The 17,741-nt window shown below is 38.2% G+C and overlaps 1 protein-coding gene across 3 annotated transcripts in view; it reads left to right on the top strand.

Moving 5' to 3' along the window:
• The first annotated feature begins 1,473 nt into the window (after positions 1–1,473).
• Positions 1,474–17,741, top strand: part of kif21a (kinesin family member 21A) — a 37,404-nt gene continuing 21,136 nt past the window's right edge. For all 3 annotated transcript variants that reach the window (XM_060886437.1, XM_060886439.1, XM_060886438.1), the window contains exons 1-10: positions 1,474–1,813; positions 12,623–12,845; positions 14,072–14,254; positions 15,058–15,207; positions 15,348–15,482; positions 15,676–15,852; positions 15,955–16,070; positions 16,540–16,735; positions 16,977–17,166; positions 17,298–17,361. In XM_060886437.1, the coding sequence (XP_060742420.1) occupies positions 1,767–1,813; positions 12,623–12,845; positions 14,072–14,254; positions 15,058–15,207; positions 15,348–15,482; positions 15,676–15,852; positions 15,955–16,070; positions 16,540–16,735; positions 16,977–17,166; positions 17,298–17,361 (1,481 nt within the window). In that variant the 5' untranslated portion in view covers positions 1,474–1,766. The remainder of the gene's footprint in view (positions 1,814–12,622; positions 12,846–14,071; positions 14,255–15,057; positions 15,208–15,347; positions 15,483–15,675; positions 15,853–15,954; positions 16,071–16,539; positions 16,736–16,976; positions 17,167–17,297; positions 17,362–17,741) is intronic.

The raw sequence follows: 17,741 nt of genomic DNA, 5'->3' as shown, positions 1-17,741 counted from the left end.
CTCTTCAGTGGAACAATTTTCATTCACTTCTTAGCTGCTGATAACAGAATGTGTCTAAGCCTCTGACTTGCTGAAATCTGTTAAGATTTGGGGCTAAGTAACCTTTTGTACCTTTACAACACTGGTGCCAGACAGACGATACATTAATTATAGTTGTAATTGGTTTACAGTTTGGCAAGATGGAGAAATTTTCTCCTCATGTGCTAATACCCAGCATTTACTTTCACTACTCAACAGTCCACACAGTGATAGTCCCCTCTGTACAGTTTAGCTCTGACTGTAAATGGAACCTGAGAGTTTGTAACTTGACACCTTCATCTGGAAAGAGGGGACATTTCACTGTCCCATCTATTAATGTAAAGCACTTCAGGCTAGGGGTCATTTTAATATAGTGTGCAAAGCTCAGATGTGAGAGTCAGGCAAATGTGATTAATGTGGATGAGAGTGGGGTCAGAAACTTTCCTCCCACTATCATACAGCTAAGAGTGTGTGTGTGTGTGTGTGTGTGTGTCTGGGTGTGTCTGTGTGTGTGTGAGAGAGAGAGAGAGAGACAGACAGACAGTGTAAGTAGGTAAAAGTATGAATTGTCGGAAATTAATGCACCATACAGATTTTTTATCTTCCTCAAGGTACAATATAGCCTCAAAGGAAAACTGTCTTATAGTTCAATTATATACCTCTACAGTTTCTAGTTCTTCTAACAAGGGATGTTCCCTTGATGGAAAAATAAATATTCACAGAGGTTATAGAGAGAAAGCTTTAGTTGTGTGTATAGATGTGGCTAAACCACATGTCCTCAATCCCAACACACCACCACCTGTTCACACCAAATATTTTTCACCTGTCACAATTTCCCCCAACAGTGCACTTTTTTAGTGGTAAGTTGTTTTCTTAATTTGGTCAAAATACAAAAATGGGTTTGTTTTCAGCAGTTGATGCTTTATACAAAGGTTGAGTGACGTCTGCATTTAAATCTATCAGAAAATCCACACGGATTTGATGGAAGGTGCACTGTCACACTCCTGTGCCTGTGCATTAGTACACATTTTATCAAAACAGGTGACAAAGGTGCAAAGTTTGTCTACTTGTTCCTTACATTTACAGCAGACAACCTTATCCAGAGTGACTTACATTTTATTTCAATTTATACAACTGAGCAATTGAGGGTTAAGGGCCTTGCTCAGGGGCCCAGCAGTGGCAGCTTGGTGGACCTGGGATTTGAACTCATGACCTTCTGATTAGTAATCCAACCCTTAATCACTAGGCTACCACTTCCTTTAGAGAGAAAGGTCACTACAAAATCAGACAGCCTTGACATTATACAATATATAACAAAAGGAGCTAATCCTTGATTTTATGTGTGTGTGTGTGTGTGTGTGTGTGTGTGTGTGTGTGTGTGTGTGTGAGTGTGTGTATATATGTATGAAATATGGCAGAGCTTTGAGTTAATAACGTCACCATGGAGCAGCCCGGTCAGTGGGCGTGGCTTGGTGACGCATTGCGGCTCGGAGTTGATCCTCGGTCGGCGCGTGAGTCTGTGGACGCCGCGGCACTGACTAGAGTTCACCAATCGCTTAAATCATTACTGCAACATGCATCATGACGAGAGCAAAATTTCCTCCACGGCTGCGTTTGAATCATTGCTTGTGAACATGGCAGAGGCTAGACGGAGGTGAGCCCCGGATCGTGCTCGCTTTACTGATCCGATTCATCCGCTTGTTCTTGTGGATCGTTTGGAACCGACACGGTTTTGGAAACACGGGATTATGATGACAACCGGACAGGACGAGAGTTCAGTTCGCGTCGCGCTGAGGTACGATATTGTATACAATCATTCCTGTTAGTTGTCATTGCTCTATGTTGTTCTATGAACATGTATAATAACCTGCACGCATGTGTGTGTGCGCGCGCGTGCGGAGCCGCCCGGTAACCGGGCCTGCCACTTCTTAAAGGGTTTCTGTATCGCCTACTGAAAACGTACATCAGCCACAAGCATTGATCTGAACGTTTTACAACGTTTTCGCCACTGTAATGGGACGACTGACATTTATGCAGCTTTTGTATCGCCAAATACGCACGCAGATATGGATCATGGCGCATGGCACAGTGCAGACAGACAGACAGAGTGACAGACAGACAGACAGACAGACAGGTGCATCTTCAGGGATCCTACAAGGCTTGAAACCACAGAGACGTTTGAGAGACAGTTAGTCGATGAAAGAGCAGCTTCATCGACTGAATCTTCTTTTATGACCCACACAAGTCCTTCAAGGATCCTGAGATCCAAACTGGTGTTTCAGAGCCTTTTATACCTGTCCATTAATGTTATGAACGCTGCTATGATTATAGTCTATAAGTAGAAACAAAGTAATATACTGGTTTGGGTTTTATCTTTATAGATAAAGATATAGACTCCCTTCAGTGAAAACAAGTCAATTTTTTGATGACTCATCCTGGACTAGTCTAATGTTTATCCAATTAAATGCACTCTATAGACCGAATCTATATACATGTCCCACCCCAAAGGCAGGTTTTGCTCTACAGTTGCAGCTTATAAATAGAAAGAATGATTCTTATAACAAGCTGAAAACCTCTTGATAAATCTACTTTTCTCCATATCTAACTAGTTCTAAGCTAAGCAGGGTTAGTTTTGGAAGTCAGTGTAGCAGATTTTTAAACCCTACTAGCTGGTGTGTACATCAGTCAAACATGTCATCAATCTGACTTTCTGTTTCAATGGGAATATGTCAGATACACAATCCAATCACAGCTTGCAAGTCATTTCTTGAAAATAAAAAAGATGAACTTGGAATTCTTATTGATATTTGTGATTCTTACTGTGTGCCTTTTGATTTGTTTGCTACGCACAAATGACAATTTTTTTTATTTGAGGTCAGAGAAATTGGAAAGTGGAAATTGGAAGGATAAAGTACACCCTTTGATACAGCTCACTCACAGCTACACAGAGCACAACCTGAGCTATTTTTGAGCACCAGACGTGCAGAAATTGAGATTTATTAAAAAGTGGCATGCAAGGAGAACATGATGTTTAGCCAACAGAGACAGAGTGCTCAAAACAGATTATTCCCCCTTGTGTATGGATTTATTTATTGTGCATTAAGTCACCTGTTCTCCTGTAAACCTTGTTCTTGTTTGGGATTCATTTCTATTAGCTTTCAGGTGAATACATTAACAGAGAGACCTAATAAAACATAATTTTATAAATATGTTATTTACATGTCTCTGAATATGTAATATATATTTTAGACCAACATTGCGTAAAAGTATGACAATATTAACGTTTGAGCTAATAATAAACTTAAGCTTTAAAGGTTAAATGCTCCTTAATGATCCAGGACTGTGACCTCATAGCTTAAAATCTAACCATGTTCGCAAGTCCATGTCCATGTTCGGCATCAACATAATATGAAGCGTTTTTAAAAAACACAATGATAAATTTGTCAGTAGACAAGTTTAAGTTTACAGTTTCTTTTTTTCCAGTATTCTGGTCCATGCTTTATTACAGTACCCATGATATACTCGGAAAAGCTGTCATAATAAAATGAATCAAAATAGGGACAGCAGATCACATAACACATTATTAGTTTCCTTTGTCTCTCTTTAGTCTGTCTGTCTGGATCTCCCTGTTCAGGACAGGTCAGTTTGATTTGTGTTGCCAGTTTGTTGTTAGTTTTGTTTGTGTAGTCAGAGGACAGGTGTGTATGACAGTGCACTCATCCATAGTGAAATGGCTGAGAGAGAGAGCGAGTGAGTGAGTCAGCATCTCAGAGTCAGCATGCATGTCGTTGTCTCTGCAGCATCAGTTGTGAATAGATCACATGCTCAAGCTCTGCTTACAGAATGGCCGTGTCTTCTTTCACCCTCTGATCTGTCACAGTACAAAATAAATTAAGACATAAGGATGTAGAGACAATATGGAAGATGTATACAGTCATCTGTTCGTTGTTACTTGTTAGGAAGGATTGCATGCAGTGTTTAGAGTGATCTTACAAAGAATGTAGCAATACATTTTGGTGCTGTCTTTCTTTATATGGACTTACACATACTATATACTATACCATGTTTTATACATTAATTACATCATGTGGGTGGGCGGTTGCATACGTATCACTTACCTGGAGAAGAGATTGCACCATGATGCACTATAGGAAGAAAGCATGCCAGCAGGGGCAGTATGATTTCCTGGGCAATGTGCTTTAGGTGTGTGAAGTAATGAGTGCAGTGGTTAAATATGGGTGGGGAATTAATGGTGACGAGCAGGTATGTTGTGTGTGTGTTTGTGTGTGTGTAGGTGCAGTGGTGTTAATAGTTTCCATTAGGTGTGCCTAACCCTCTGTACATACATAAAAACACTCGTCAATCAAAGACACTAGTCAATCAAACATGATGCATGAGAAGAGCATTCAGAATGGAACAGGGCATGAAATAAGCAAAAGCATCCTAACAGAGGCGTGTTTGGGTGTGGTAAACACAGGGAAGCAACTATATACTTTTAGGCATGTTACAGTGGAGAATCACCCTCCAATCTGTGTCACAACCAGGAATGAAACTGCACATGTGGTCAGAAGAATCCACACTTACATAGTTTTTACACTCTTAAGGATGCAAATAAAAAAAAGAAAAAAGAAAAAAAACAGATCGGGCCAGATGGTTTGAAGTGTACTGTAGCCTTTCAGTGGTTGGAGTTTATTTTGAGGTTCCTTCTGTTAAATGCAGGCTTTGCAGTGACTAGTGAAGAATGCTCATGAATACAGTCCAATCTTTATATTGACATTTGATACTGTACATCTTTTTTTCTTATTGGAATTAAGCATTCAAGCATATGACCAATGTTGTTCTTAACAAACAATATTTATTATAGTGCCATGACTGATATGAAAATTTAAAGGAAAATCTTGCCCCTTTATATTTGCATTATATTTGGATTTACTGTATAATCACATTACAGAAAATGTCCATTTATATATATTCTTACAAGCATAATAAACGAAAAAATCATCAAAATAATTATTGTTTTCTATTTGCTATATAAACCAAAATGTATTTAAATATTTTGAATTATACTGAAAGACTTGTAGATATATTGAGCTTAAATGCTGATATGCATTACACTGGAATAGTGGATAAAAAGATGTAAAAACTCAGATTAATTATTTGTTTTTTTTGCTTTATGTCAATAATATATTTCCAACTTTAAAGTTACATTAAGGGGGCACGGTGGCTTAGTGGTTAGCACGTTTGCCTCACACCTCCAGGGTTGGCTTTCGATTCCTGCCTCTGCCTTGTGTGTATGGAGTTTGCATGTTCTCCCCGTGCCTCGGGGGTTTCCTCCGGGTACTCCGGTTTCCTCCCCCGGTCCAAAGACATGCATGGTAGGTTGATTGGCATCTCTGGAAAATTGTCCATAGTGTGTGATTGCGTGAGTGAATGAGAGTGTGTGTGCCCTGCGATGGGTTGGCATTCCGTCCAGGGTACAGGCTCCCCGTGACCTGAGGTAGTTCGGATAAAGCGGTAGAAAATGAATGAATGAAGTTACATTAAATTCATTTTAGAGGTCTAATTCTAAAATATATACAATGCTGTAAACAAAATGTGTAACTGTGTCCTGGCTCATATTATATCTGGTTCAATCTGAAATAACTTATTTAGAAACAGGGCAGAATCCTTTTTTAATCCTTTTTGTTCCCACCTGTTCAGAGACACACACAGGGACTCAGCCTGGGACTCTGTCAGTGCTAGTTCATTGTAAATGTCATAAACAGAAGCCATTGTGTTTTGTCAGGCCTGTAGACGGCATGTTTACTCAGACGTTAGACTTTCTGTCCCCAGGTCAGGGTTTTATTCCAGACTGTTTAGGAGGTTAATCACTTAGTTAAGAATCTGAACAACTGGTGAGGTTTTTAGCACTTACTTTATTTTACAATGAAGTTATATATGTATAATTTTAATAATTAAGTAAAGGAGAAATAAATACAGACTTGATATGTTTTATATTTAAACATTTCTATATACTTTTTATTTTATTGTTGTTTTTGAGCAACAAGTGAATGAACACAGAGTGGTTTGGAAAGTATATTGGTTCATAGTGAAACAACTTATTTCTTTATTAATTTATACATAAGATATGATTTATATAATGATTAGAATTTATATAATTACTTTGTTCATTAATTAATTCATTGATTACTGTATATTATAGTAATATTATACATGAAAAAATGATTTAATATTTTAGAATTTAATTATTATACTTAAAATATTTAATAATTCTTTAAAAAGTGATTTTTTTGAAAAAAACATTTTTCTTATCATTTTTTTATAGCCATGTAATAGGATAATTCATTGTTGCATGATTGCTGATTTGCTTCTGCTCATACTACTGAAAAGCATGGTGAAGTAGTATGCGGTAGATTTCAGTAGTATTCAGTAGATGCCACTCTTGACCTTTAATCCTAGGAAGCAAGGAGGCGTGACGGGCAGGCCTGGCATGCTAACAGGAGGGGAAAAAACACACTCTTTGGTTATTTTTACACTTAAATATACACATAAAGTTAAAGTACCATGACCAGCCACCTGAGCCCTTTTAGAGCTTTAGTGTCAATATTTATTATCCACACGTGTTGATTTACTGTTTTAGACGTGTGTGTCCGTGTGTTTGAGCGGCAAAATGGTGCTATGTGTTAACCTCTCACCTCCAAACTGCAGATTTCTCTTTAAGAGGTGTGTTATAACAGTACCTTTGGTTTGTAATTTGTGCCTTCTGTTGCACAATAATAGGTTATCTGCTCATTTTTTAGAGGGAAATGATTTTGGACTGCAGACATGGACATCCTTGCTCACTCCTCAGGGAGGATCTGTTTTTACCAGTCAAACAATCGTCAAGAAAACATCAGAGCATTTGTCCCTTGTTTAAGCAAATATGGCTGTTAATATCAGCTTAAACATTCAGATGACTTCTTAACGAATTCAAAGCTCTTTCCTAAAGGCTATTGCTTGGCCTTTTTGTCTAATGCGCCATTATTTCCATCTGTGTTCTGTTCAGATTCTTGTGCATGCATTTGCAGAAATCCTGTAACTGCTGTGTGTTAAAAAACCTACAAGTGTGTTTGCAGAGTTGTTCTTATCTTCACACTACCTGGCTTTGTCCTTAAGATACAGTCCTGGAAACTCTTGAATTCCAGATTGCTCTCACATGCACAGTACAGCCACTCTGGACAGAAGAAAGCTTTAATCGCTTGCTAAGGGAATAGTGAACAAGTGGTCTATTTGAGGCTGCTCCAGTGCTTCCCAGGCCATTTTCGGTCTGACCTACTCTCTGTTTATTCTTGTGTATTCCACAGTGCATTTGAGTTGACCCAGTATCTGTTTACACCCGATATATCCCATACTGCATTTAGGCAGACTGAGTTCTGAGGACTCATTCAGAGTACATTGGCCTGTATGACCTATGGGTCTTTACTTTGTTAAACCTGGACTTTTCTTTCTTAGTTTGTGTGTGAGCCATTATACTACATCAACGAGACTCCTGTCTTTACTTTCTTAATTTGAACTTATAGCAGTAATCCATACAGCTCCTCTAGTCCTCTGGGTGTTAGCTGAGTAAAGTGGTCCAGTATTTATCTCACCTCTTTAACACAACTATTTGGTATACAGTATATCGTCGCTGTCAGGCGGAATCCTCGTATCTCCAAAACAGGAAATTATCAGGAAATTAAAAAAACGCCGTACCTTATCTGCAGTGCACAGGGTTTAGTCCGCTTTGCAGTGGATTGTCTTGCGCTAAATTCCTGTCCTCAGACGAGCACCAGAACTAGCGGAGGTCAAGATTTTTTTTTCTTTGAGCCCAGCGTTTTGAAGACATTTACCTCAGAAGACGTGTTGATTCGTTGCGACTCTTCTTGAGGAGAAATATGCCGCAAAGCTCTCCCGCGGAGTGAGGAAGAGGTGGACAGTTGAAGTGTCCAATGGAGTTAAGAGATTTGCGCTCAAGCTATTTTCAAGACTTTAGATTGGTTAATAACTTGTAAAAATATCAGACCCACGTGGGGACTGACCAATAGCATCGATATGTGAAAAAATATGAAATTGACAAAATTTGGACATACACTACGAGGTTTCCGCCCGACAGCGGCGATATTCTGAAGGTTGACCATCACCAAATTAGAAAGTTTAGATGTGTTGTGGCTGTTAATTATTGACCGCTGTTATCCAGTTAATAGTCAGTAGCCATATATGCATAGAGTTTTGCTTCTTTTAAAGGTTTCCAGAAACTGAATGTCCGTCTGTGTCTTGTGCTTTTTACTTATTTCATTTAACATTTATCCAGGAATCATTAAATAAGGTGAAAAATATTTTACAACAGCGTTCTGTAAAAAATAGCGCAACTTATGGAACACAAACGTTTAACAGATCTACCCATGCAATGAATCCCGCCTCTGTAACTCACCTCTCTAAAAGGATTGGCCTTTGCCTTTTTTTTAGTCCTGCTCTCTAACCCACGTCGCTGTTTGATTGGCTTTGTCTTTCTCGTTAATGTGTTGAGGTAGGAGGCTGCAGCTATATTCCGTTGTATGAAGCAATATGCAATGTGATTATGCAGGTTACCGGTATGTGAGTAAGAAAGTATTCTTATAACAACAGTTTTATGCACAAAATATGGGGAATATTGTCCCCACCAATGACAAATAAATTTTGTCCCCACCAATGACAAATAAATTATGTCCCCACCAATGTCAAATAAATTATGTCCCCCACCAATGTCAAATAAATTATGTCCCCAACAATGACAAATAAATTATGTCCCCACCAATGTCAAAATCAAACTTACGCCATTGGACAGGGCTAAGGACTTAGTAAGTAAGTCCTAGCAACATAAAGTGCAACTGTGCAAATTGGTGCAAACAGTGCAGGACAAGACAGTGCAGGACATAATACAGTGCAAACAAAAAATTACAATACAATACAAAAAAGGAAATACAAAAAAGACAATACACAAAAGACAATAAACAGAAACAGCGCTGACCAGTGTAAATACTGTATGTTCAACAATATTGTGTGCAGTAATACTATACAATGAACACTGTTTCATAGCAGCAGGTCCCTGAAATAATGTAAAGAATTGTGCAAACAGTAAACGACTGAAATGTTAGACAGTATGTACAAAGAGCAAAAAAGTGTGCAAAACAGCATGTAAACAGGTTGATGCATGTAAACAGCATGTAAACAGGTTGATTGATGTATATTGGAAGTGTGTGTATTTGGTGTAGGTCTGAATATCATCAATCATATATCAATACCAAATATCATTTAGCAAAAAATAAGCATTTTGGGGAGCTATTAAAGAGGAGCTTTGCCATCTGTCATATGTCCACACTAGACAACAGTAGGATGGGTTTTGTGGTGACTTTTTGCTAAAGAGATTTTATTTTCTTTGGCATTCCTAATAAATAGTGGCAGTAGGTGGCTCAGGTGGTCAAGGCTCTGGGTTGCAAGATTGGGGTTCAAGCCCCAGCACGCTGCCACTTTTGAGCCCTTGATGAAGGCCATTAACCCTTTCTGCTCCAGGGATGCTGTATCATGGCTGACTGTACTTTAACCGCAACTTCCAAAGTTGGTATATATGAAGAAGGTGCACTTTCTGTAAGGTATATGTGACAAAAATAAAGGCTTCTATAAAATAAACCGATGTTAAGCACAGTATATGTGGCACACACTTTGATAGATTTTATCTCAAGTGAATGATAGTCATTTGCTATAAGGAAGCAAAGGTGTTGCACTTTTCAGGCAAGAAAATCAAGTCAAGACAAGCGATTATGCCAGGTTGGGGAAAAGGGCAGGGCTTCCAGTAGTTTAGTTTCACCTGAATGACTGTTAATCATTTCAGATTCATACTTCATTTGTTTTTGTTTTTTTACTGGTGGAAAAGACTACAGCTCTTCTGATATTCTGTTCTGCAGGTCCAGCATACGTAATGAACAAAGTCATTGTTGATATTAATGCAACATTGCATTTAGTACATACTAAAGTAGTACATTATATACTATCACCCACTCAAACGCATATAAACACAACTAAACAGTTGTGAAAAGTCAGAGGTAAAGTTTTAGACTCGGATACAATTTTAGTATTTTTCCTTGTTATAAGTAGGACTACAGTCTCACTTATATGACTGCTGATGCAAAACAGAGTGTGATGTGAACTATAATCACTCTCCAAGAAAGTCATATTTAATACATAACCCAAGTGTGTGTGTGTGATTTAGTTTCAATCACACTGTTTGTGTGCGATATTAATCCAGAGTGATATCCTCTTAGATTGTAGAGTTATTGTAGATCAGCAGGAATAATAGGATCGGATCCCCCGCTTAACTGACTGTTTTTAATGATTTATACTGTACCAAGCTAGTCAGGAGCTGCACAGAGAAAAGAATGGCAGGTAGGAACCTGTCTGCTGCAGATGCCTAGGCAAAGGAGCCATATGTACACTCTTCCTGCAATTTGGCTTAATCTTTGATTGAATTTTTTTACCCTCTTTCTCAATATATTTTCATATTGTGTTGATCAACAAGTGTGCTGTAGATCAGAAATAGTGTAGAACTCTGTACATGACTGGCCTTTGATTATTGCTCTTGTTTTAATGATACAGGTCACAGGACAGACTTGCACATTGATGTAGATCACAGACTTTTGAAGTATTGGCTTGTTATAGGTGTTTCTAAAGTAGTAGTGAATGTGCATAGCACTGTTGGCCATGAGGCTCCAGAGGCCCATCTCTCTCTCTTTTATACACACACATACACACACACATACACATACACACACACATACACACACACACACACACACACACACACACACACACACACACACACTCAAATGCCACATAAGCACTTATGGGTAACAGTCTTAGTGATTTGGAATGTAGCTGAATATATATATATATAGAAGTTGTTATTATATATTCAGCTATATTCCAAGCTATATATAAACAAATAAATATAGGCACCTAATTTATATTTTTTAAAAATCTAATTCTAATCGATCAAATATTTCAACTTAAATAATTCTAAGGAAAAAAATCCTTAAACATTATAGGAGGAGACTAAGTGTTGTGAAGAAGAAGAAGAAGAAGAAGCAGCATTTATTTATTTATTTATTTATTTATTATTAGTATAACACACATTACTCTATGTTGTCCACTGAACATACACAGAATAATTAAAAACAAAAAGTTGGGTTAAAAAGGAGGTGAAAAGAAGTAAACTTGTTTGTTGATCTGAAACTCAACTGCCAGCATTTCTAAACCACCTTGTTCTGCTTTTCCTGTCCAAGAACCACCCCACACCTACAACTCTCCTTTCACTTATGACTCTCTCCATCTTTTCTTTCCTGTGTCCAGTGCATGGTTGTCCCAGTGTCCAGATCCAGTATCAAATACAGACACAATGCCAGCTCTGTGCGGCCCTCAGTGTTTTGTCCTCTGCCGCCCAGTCTGCACAAAAGAGCTCTTATACACACAGACAGCAGCAAAGTGCTCTGTCAGGTGCCCCAACAACCAACACACACACACACACACACACAACCTGCAGAGCCATCTCTCATTCCTCTCAGTATACTCTCTGTGAGAAATTTTGAAAAATGCTCCATTATTCACTGGGAATACTTTCCACTGTGCACTGTATTATTTTGACTTTGTAATTTTTTTAGATCTGAAATAAAGCAACAACTGTGAGATCTAAGTCTCAAAATAACTACATTATGGGCCTTGTAGAACAACACTGAAAAAAAAACTCATCATCTGGTATATCTGTTGGCCTTCAGGCATCCATTAACTGTAAATGTTGTGCTGAACATCACATTTGTTTTTATATTATGTTAACTGTCTTGCTAATTTGGTTCTTCTGGAAGAATACTATGTTTGAAAAGAAATCTTTATTAAAATTGCATCATGAGCTGAAGCTCTTGTGCTCCTGTTGTGTTTGTGCTCAGAATAAAAAATGTCTACGTGTAGGTAATAAATGAACTGTGAAGAGAGCGAAAGGATAATTATAGAATTTGTCAGGAAGATAACATGTACGATGAAGGTGTCATTTTAATTTCACGTGTGATTGTGTGTCACTGTGACATGTGCAGACACACTCACACACACACACACACACACACACACACACACACACTTGCAGCACAGCCTAATGACTTTTCCACGGTATAGTAGGGCAAGCTGTTGGATTAAAATTTGCCTTTATAGCCAAATATATATACTGTATAAAACGCTGGCTATATTTTGATGACAATGACAGTTCACCTTATAAATGCTTGCTTCGGTGTTGCTTAAGTGACTTTATTAAAAATTAAACTCATCCAGCATCTGGTGGTGTGAGAGAGAGAGCTTGGCTGTGTGCCCACCACTTCATTTTCACAAAGTGGTCTGCTAATTAGATGGTTAATTTTAGACATCTTAAAATCGAGGCAATTCTCACCATCTTTATGCTGTTTCACCAACGTAAATGAACATGCTTCTACATGCAGATGCAGAAGACATAGTACTGTTGATTTATATTTCCACCTTTTTTTTCTTTGTCTTTTGTCTTTGTCTCATTCAGGATTCGTCCCCAGCTGGCAAGGGAAAAGATAGAGGGATGTCACATATGTACATTTGTTACCCCTGGCGAGCCCCAGGTAATTCTGGGAAAGGACAAGGCCTTCACGTTCGATCACGTGTTTGACATGGACACCGAGCAGGACACCATCTATGCTAATTGCACAGAGAAGTTGATCGAAGGCTGCTTTGAGGGCTATAATGCCACTATTTTTGCCTATGGACAGGTGTGTGGCTTTATTATTATTATTATTATTATTATTTACTCCATTCTGATCATTTGCTTTATTTTACAATGTAGAAAAATATAGAAATGAACCGTTAGATGCTAAAAGGTAAACATTCTTGAAAATACTTATGTATGAAAAATCTTTAGCAGCTCATGTTGTGCCCTAGATAGCAGACTGTTCTGGACCACATTTAGATGTGTTTAAACCTAGATGTGTCAGTTTTGGCACTGGCAACTGTATTGAAGGCTGAAAGTCACCCAGTTCTAAGACGCCACATTAAAGGTTTTCACTGTGCTTTAAATCTGGGCAAAAATGTCTTAAATGCAATCAACCATACTTAATGCCCGTGTGGCATTTCTGTTTTAGGCCAAATATCTTGTTAATGTAAGATCTGGTCTATATGATGCCTTGATCTCATTATTTCTGAAATTTATTTGTACTCTAAAAGTAAGTAAGATGTCCAGATGAAAATTGTAACACTTTTATTATTCATTCATTTATTCATAGAGCTTTGTGGTTTATATACTATAAATAGTCTTGATTCTATTATAGAGGCATCATTCAATACCTGCTAGACTTACAAACAACCCTTTGTTAAAACACTTCCTTTAAACAGGAATTGGGCAATAGTGTCTGAATAGGCAGAGCTCTTGAACTTTAAAGGGCCCTAAACAGCTTACAGCCAAATGAGTGTTCATTATAAGATAAACTTTTCATTTAATCCCTGCTAGAAAAGCAGAATGCTCTGTCTTTTATGCAGGTTGTTTCTAACTTTCCCTTAATATCTCTCTCTCTCTCTCTCTCTCTCTCTCTCTCTCTCTCTCTCTCTCTCTCTCTCTCTCTCTCTCTCTCTCTCTCTCTCTCTCTCCACTTTATTGCCACTTAAATACTCACTCACTTGCTCACTCACTCACTTACTCACCTAAAGACTCACTCACTCACTCACTTAAAAAAAAAGACTCACTCACTCACTCACTTACTCACTTAAAGACTCACTCACTTAAAGACTCACTCACTTAAAGACTCACTCATTCACTCACTCACTCACTCTCTCAAAGACTCACTCACTTACTCACTCACTCACTTACTCACTCACTCACTTACTCACTCACTCACTTACTCACTCACTTGTATTTTTTTTATAAATCAATAAAATCAATCCAATTAATCCTCACATGTGTCAATTTATTATCAGTACATTAAGGACATGTCTGTTTTTCCAGACTGGTTCGGGGAAGACGTACACGATGGGCACTGGCTTTGATGTGAGCATACAAGAAAGTGAGCTGGGAATCATCCCACGAGCAGTCAGTCACCTTTTCAAAGGCATCGAGCAGAGAAAGCAGGCCGCAACAGAACAAGGACGCCCTGTGCCCGAGTTCAAGATTAATGCCCAGTTCCTGGAGGTATTTCCCTCACTAAGAAAATATCTTTCTTGTACTTTTGGGGCTTCATCAGTCTAAACTGAGACTAGCTAGTGGCCCTCTGTTTTCCAGTTCAGGGGTTGGTGGTGCAGTCATGAACGCAGGCCATGATGTCATGACACACATCCAGCTTTGTTGGTGCTCGATTGTGTCCCTGCATTGGCTTTACTGTTACCATGGTGATGCTCTGTTAGTGTCCAGAGGCTTAGCTATTTCAGGAGCTGCTTAATGAAGATAGTGGTTATTTACTGCATCTGTCTGACTCTCCCTCTTCCTCTTCTGTACATGTCCCCAAATTAAATCCTCACACAAATGCCACATTCAGCTGTTTAAAATAGTGGGGACAAGAGGTCAAGAGACAGAGTACACACACACACGCACGCACGCACACACACACCAGACACCTGATGCACTGTCATATGTATGTTATATATACTGTATATATATATATATATATCATAGCCAAGTGATTTCAGGGGCATGTGTCAGCAGAACACATAATAGTAGCCTAATCTATTACCATATTACGGCATTAAATGAACAGTTACTGATTGTTTACTTGTGTGTTATTGGTGCAAATTTAACCAATAAATCAGGATAAAAAGATAATCATGAATGTGTGTTTTTTTTTTTCCTGTTCAAATTAATGAAATTTAGGATTACATTCAATTTTGGTTTTTTTTTCTCAAAACAAATTGTAACTAACTAACAATAATATTTATGTTCTTATCATCTTTCTTTTTCCACTTATGTATGGTCTTGTGCGTGTGTGTTTGTGTGACTAGTTGTATAATGAGGAGGTTCTGGATCTCTTTGACTCTACACGTGATATTGAGGCCCGAAAACAGAAATCTCACATTAAGATCCATGAAGATGCCACTGGAGGCATTTATACCGTGGGAGTGACGACACGCACAGTTTCTTCAGAGGCTGAAGTGAGTATATTTTCTTCAGCATACTTTTTATTGGTATTATTATTAACTGTTCTAATTAACTGCTGCTTATTATATTTTTGAACATATTTGTTGTTCTTCATGTTGTGTGTGTGTGTGTGTGTGTGTGTGTGTGTGTGTAGATGATGCAGTGTTTGAAACTGGGCGCTCTCTCCCGCACCACAGCAAGCACACAAATGAATGTACAGAGCTCTCGCTCGCATGCCATCTTCACCATCCACCTGTGTCAAGTGCGTGTGTGCACACCTTCAGACAATGTAAGTTTCATTAAAATCAGTTTAATTTCCACTGCTTTAAATAATAGACACAGAATTCCACATGTACACGATGACATTATTAATTATAAATATTCACACATCAGGCTGTTGAGTCACTTATCAGAGTTTCTTGTCATTAAGTTGCTCTTTTAATGAAGCAGACTGTATGAAATATTACTTTTCTCGCTTTCAGAATGACAATGAGACTGAGACTGATAACCGTCTGGCCAATGGCTCATCTGACATGGATGAGTTTGAGACGCTAACAGCAAAGTTCCACTTTGTGGATCTGGCAGGTTCAGAGCGGCTTAAGAGAACCGGTGCCACTGGGGAAAGAGCCAAAGAAGGTATCTCCATCAATTGTGGACTGGTAAGAGCTGTCACACTAGAATTGTGAAGTTGTCAATTGCTGTGTGAATTTCTATGCAGTATTGGACACTGTTTAACTCGGGACCTTGTATCTGTGATGCAGCTGGCATTAGGAAATGTCATCAGTGCTTTAGGAGACAGAAGCAAACGATCGACACACGTGCCTTACCGTGACTCCAAACTTACTCGCCTTCTCCAGGATTCTTTAGGTGGCAACAGGTTTGTACAGTAAATAATAAACCACTCTTAAAATAGATGTTACACATTATTAGACCTGTTATTGACCTTTTAGGTTTACCTGCAACTTTCCTTTTGAGGATTTTAATAGGATACATAAATCCTGTGCAGTTATTTGCATGACTATAATTATTATTATTATTATTATTATTATTATATAATTATTGTTATATTGTAATTAAATGCAGTTATTGTATCTATAGAATTATGACTTTAGTCAAAGTTGACTAAAGCTATAAAACTTTTTCACACTGTTTTTTTTTTTTGTTTTTTTTAGTCCATTTAAATAAATAACATAATATCTTATTCTCATACGCAAGTTTCTAAATGTATTTCTACATGAATAAATTCTTCATAACCTAAATAATGTAAATTGGCTGAATGATATGACATTCATGAATTGAGAAGTTTTCAGGTATACAAATTGTTCTTTTTTTCCTCTTTATTAAAGCCAAACAGTGATGATCGCCTGTATAAGTCCATCTGACCGGGACTTCATGGAGACCCTGAACACCCTGAAGTATGCTAACCGAGCACGTAACATTAAGAACAAAGTGGTGGTGAATCAGGACAAAGCCAGTCAGCAGATCAGCGCACTGAGAACGGAAATTGCACGGCTGCAGATGGAGTTGATGGAGTATCGTACAGTGAGAGAGCAATGTCATTGTACTCTATAAGCTGTACAGACTTTAGTTCTAATAATATACATCTTATTCAGGACATTTACGTTTCATGTCACGGAACACCAGTGTTAATACACAAAAGGTGTTTAGAGGTTTACAGACTCGGTGGTAATTTCAGTTTCCATTGAAAAGCTTTGCTGCTGTGCTGAAATTCTGCTTTAGTTCACAACTTCAGGTGTGATGTTCGGTTTGGCTGTGTGTGCAGGGCAAGCGTATGGTTGGTGAGGATGGACTGGAGAGCATCAATGACATGTATCATGAGAACTCCATGCTGCAGACAGAGAACCAGAACCTACGTGTGCGTGTCAAAGCCATGCAGGAAACCATCGATGTCCAGCGAGCTCGCCTCACTCAGCTCCTCAGCGATCAGGCTAATCAGGCTCTCGCTAAAGTCGGTATGCTACTCGTGTGTGTATATGTGTGTGTTCCAGCACTCATGATGTCTTGTTATAATAAGCACGTTACTTTACCGTGTCTTTATGCGATTTCTTTGTCATACGAAAGATACAGTATGTCTTGTGTGCAGGGGAAGGCAGCGAAGAAATTGGGAATATGATACAGAATTACATCAAAGAGATTGAAGATTTGAGGTAAGCTTTTTTTTTTTTTTTTTTTTACTTTATCGCTTATGTTAAGGCCAAAAAAGAATGATTTATCCTCACTGACTGAGACATTGTTCCTGATACAGTGTAGTAGACGTATACAACAGAAACTTGGACCGGATATAAACCCAGAAAGGAGAAAAGTCAGCAACTGTTGGGTGGATTCTTAACTTCTCCCATTTAAAAAATGCCACTTTCTGCACATTATCTGTTAAATTGGCTCAATTAATTAAATCAGTGGATTAACTTCTGTAGATTGCGTACATAAATATGGCTGTATTAAAGAAAATGTCTGTCTTAGGTATGTTTGTCATTTTCAGAGCCCTAACATCTGGAGCAACAGCTCAACTGTCTTTGTATTTTTAACC

This window comes from Tachysurus vachellii, chromosome 14 (genome assembly GCF_030014155.1).
Source record: "Tachysurus vachellii isolate PV-2020 chromosome 14, HZAU_Pvac_v1, whole genome shotgun sequence".
Classification (NCBI taxonomy): Eukaryota; Metazoa; Chordata; class Actinopteri; order Siluriformes; family Bagridae; genus Tachysurus; species Tachysurus vachellii.
This window is presented reverse-complemented; position numbering and strand designations above follow the sequence as displayed.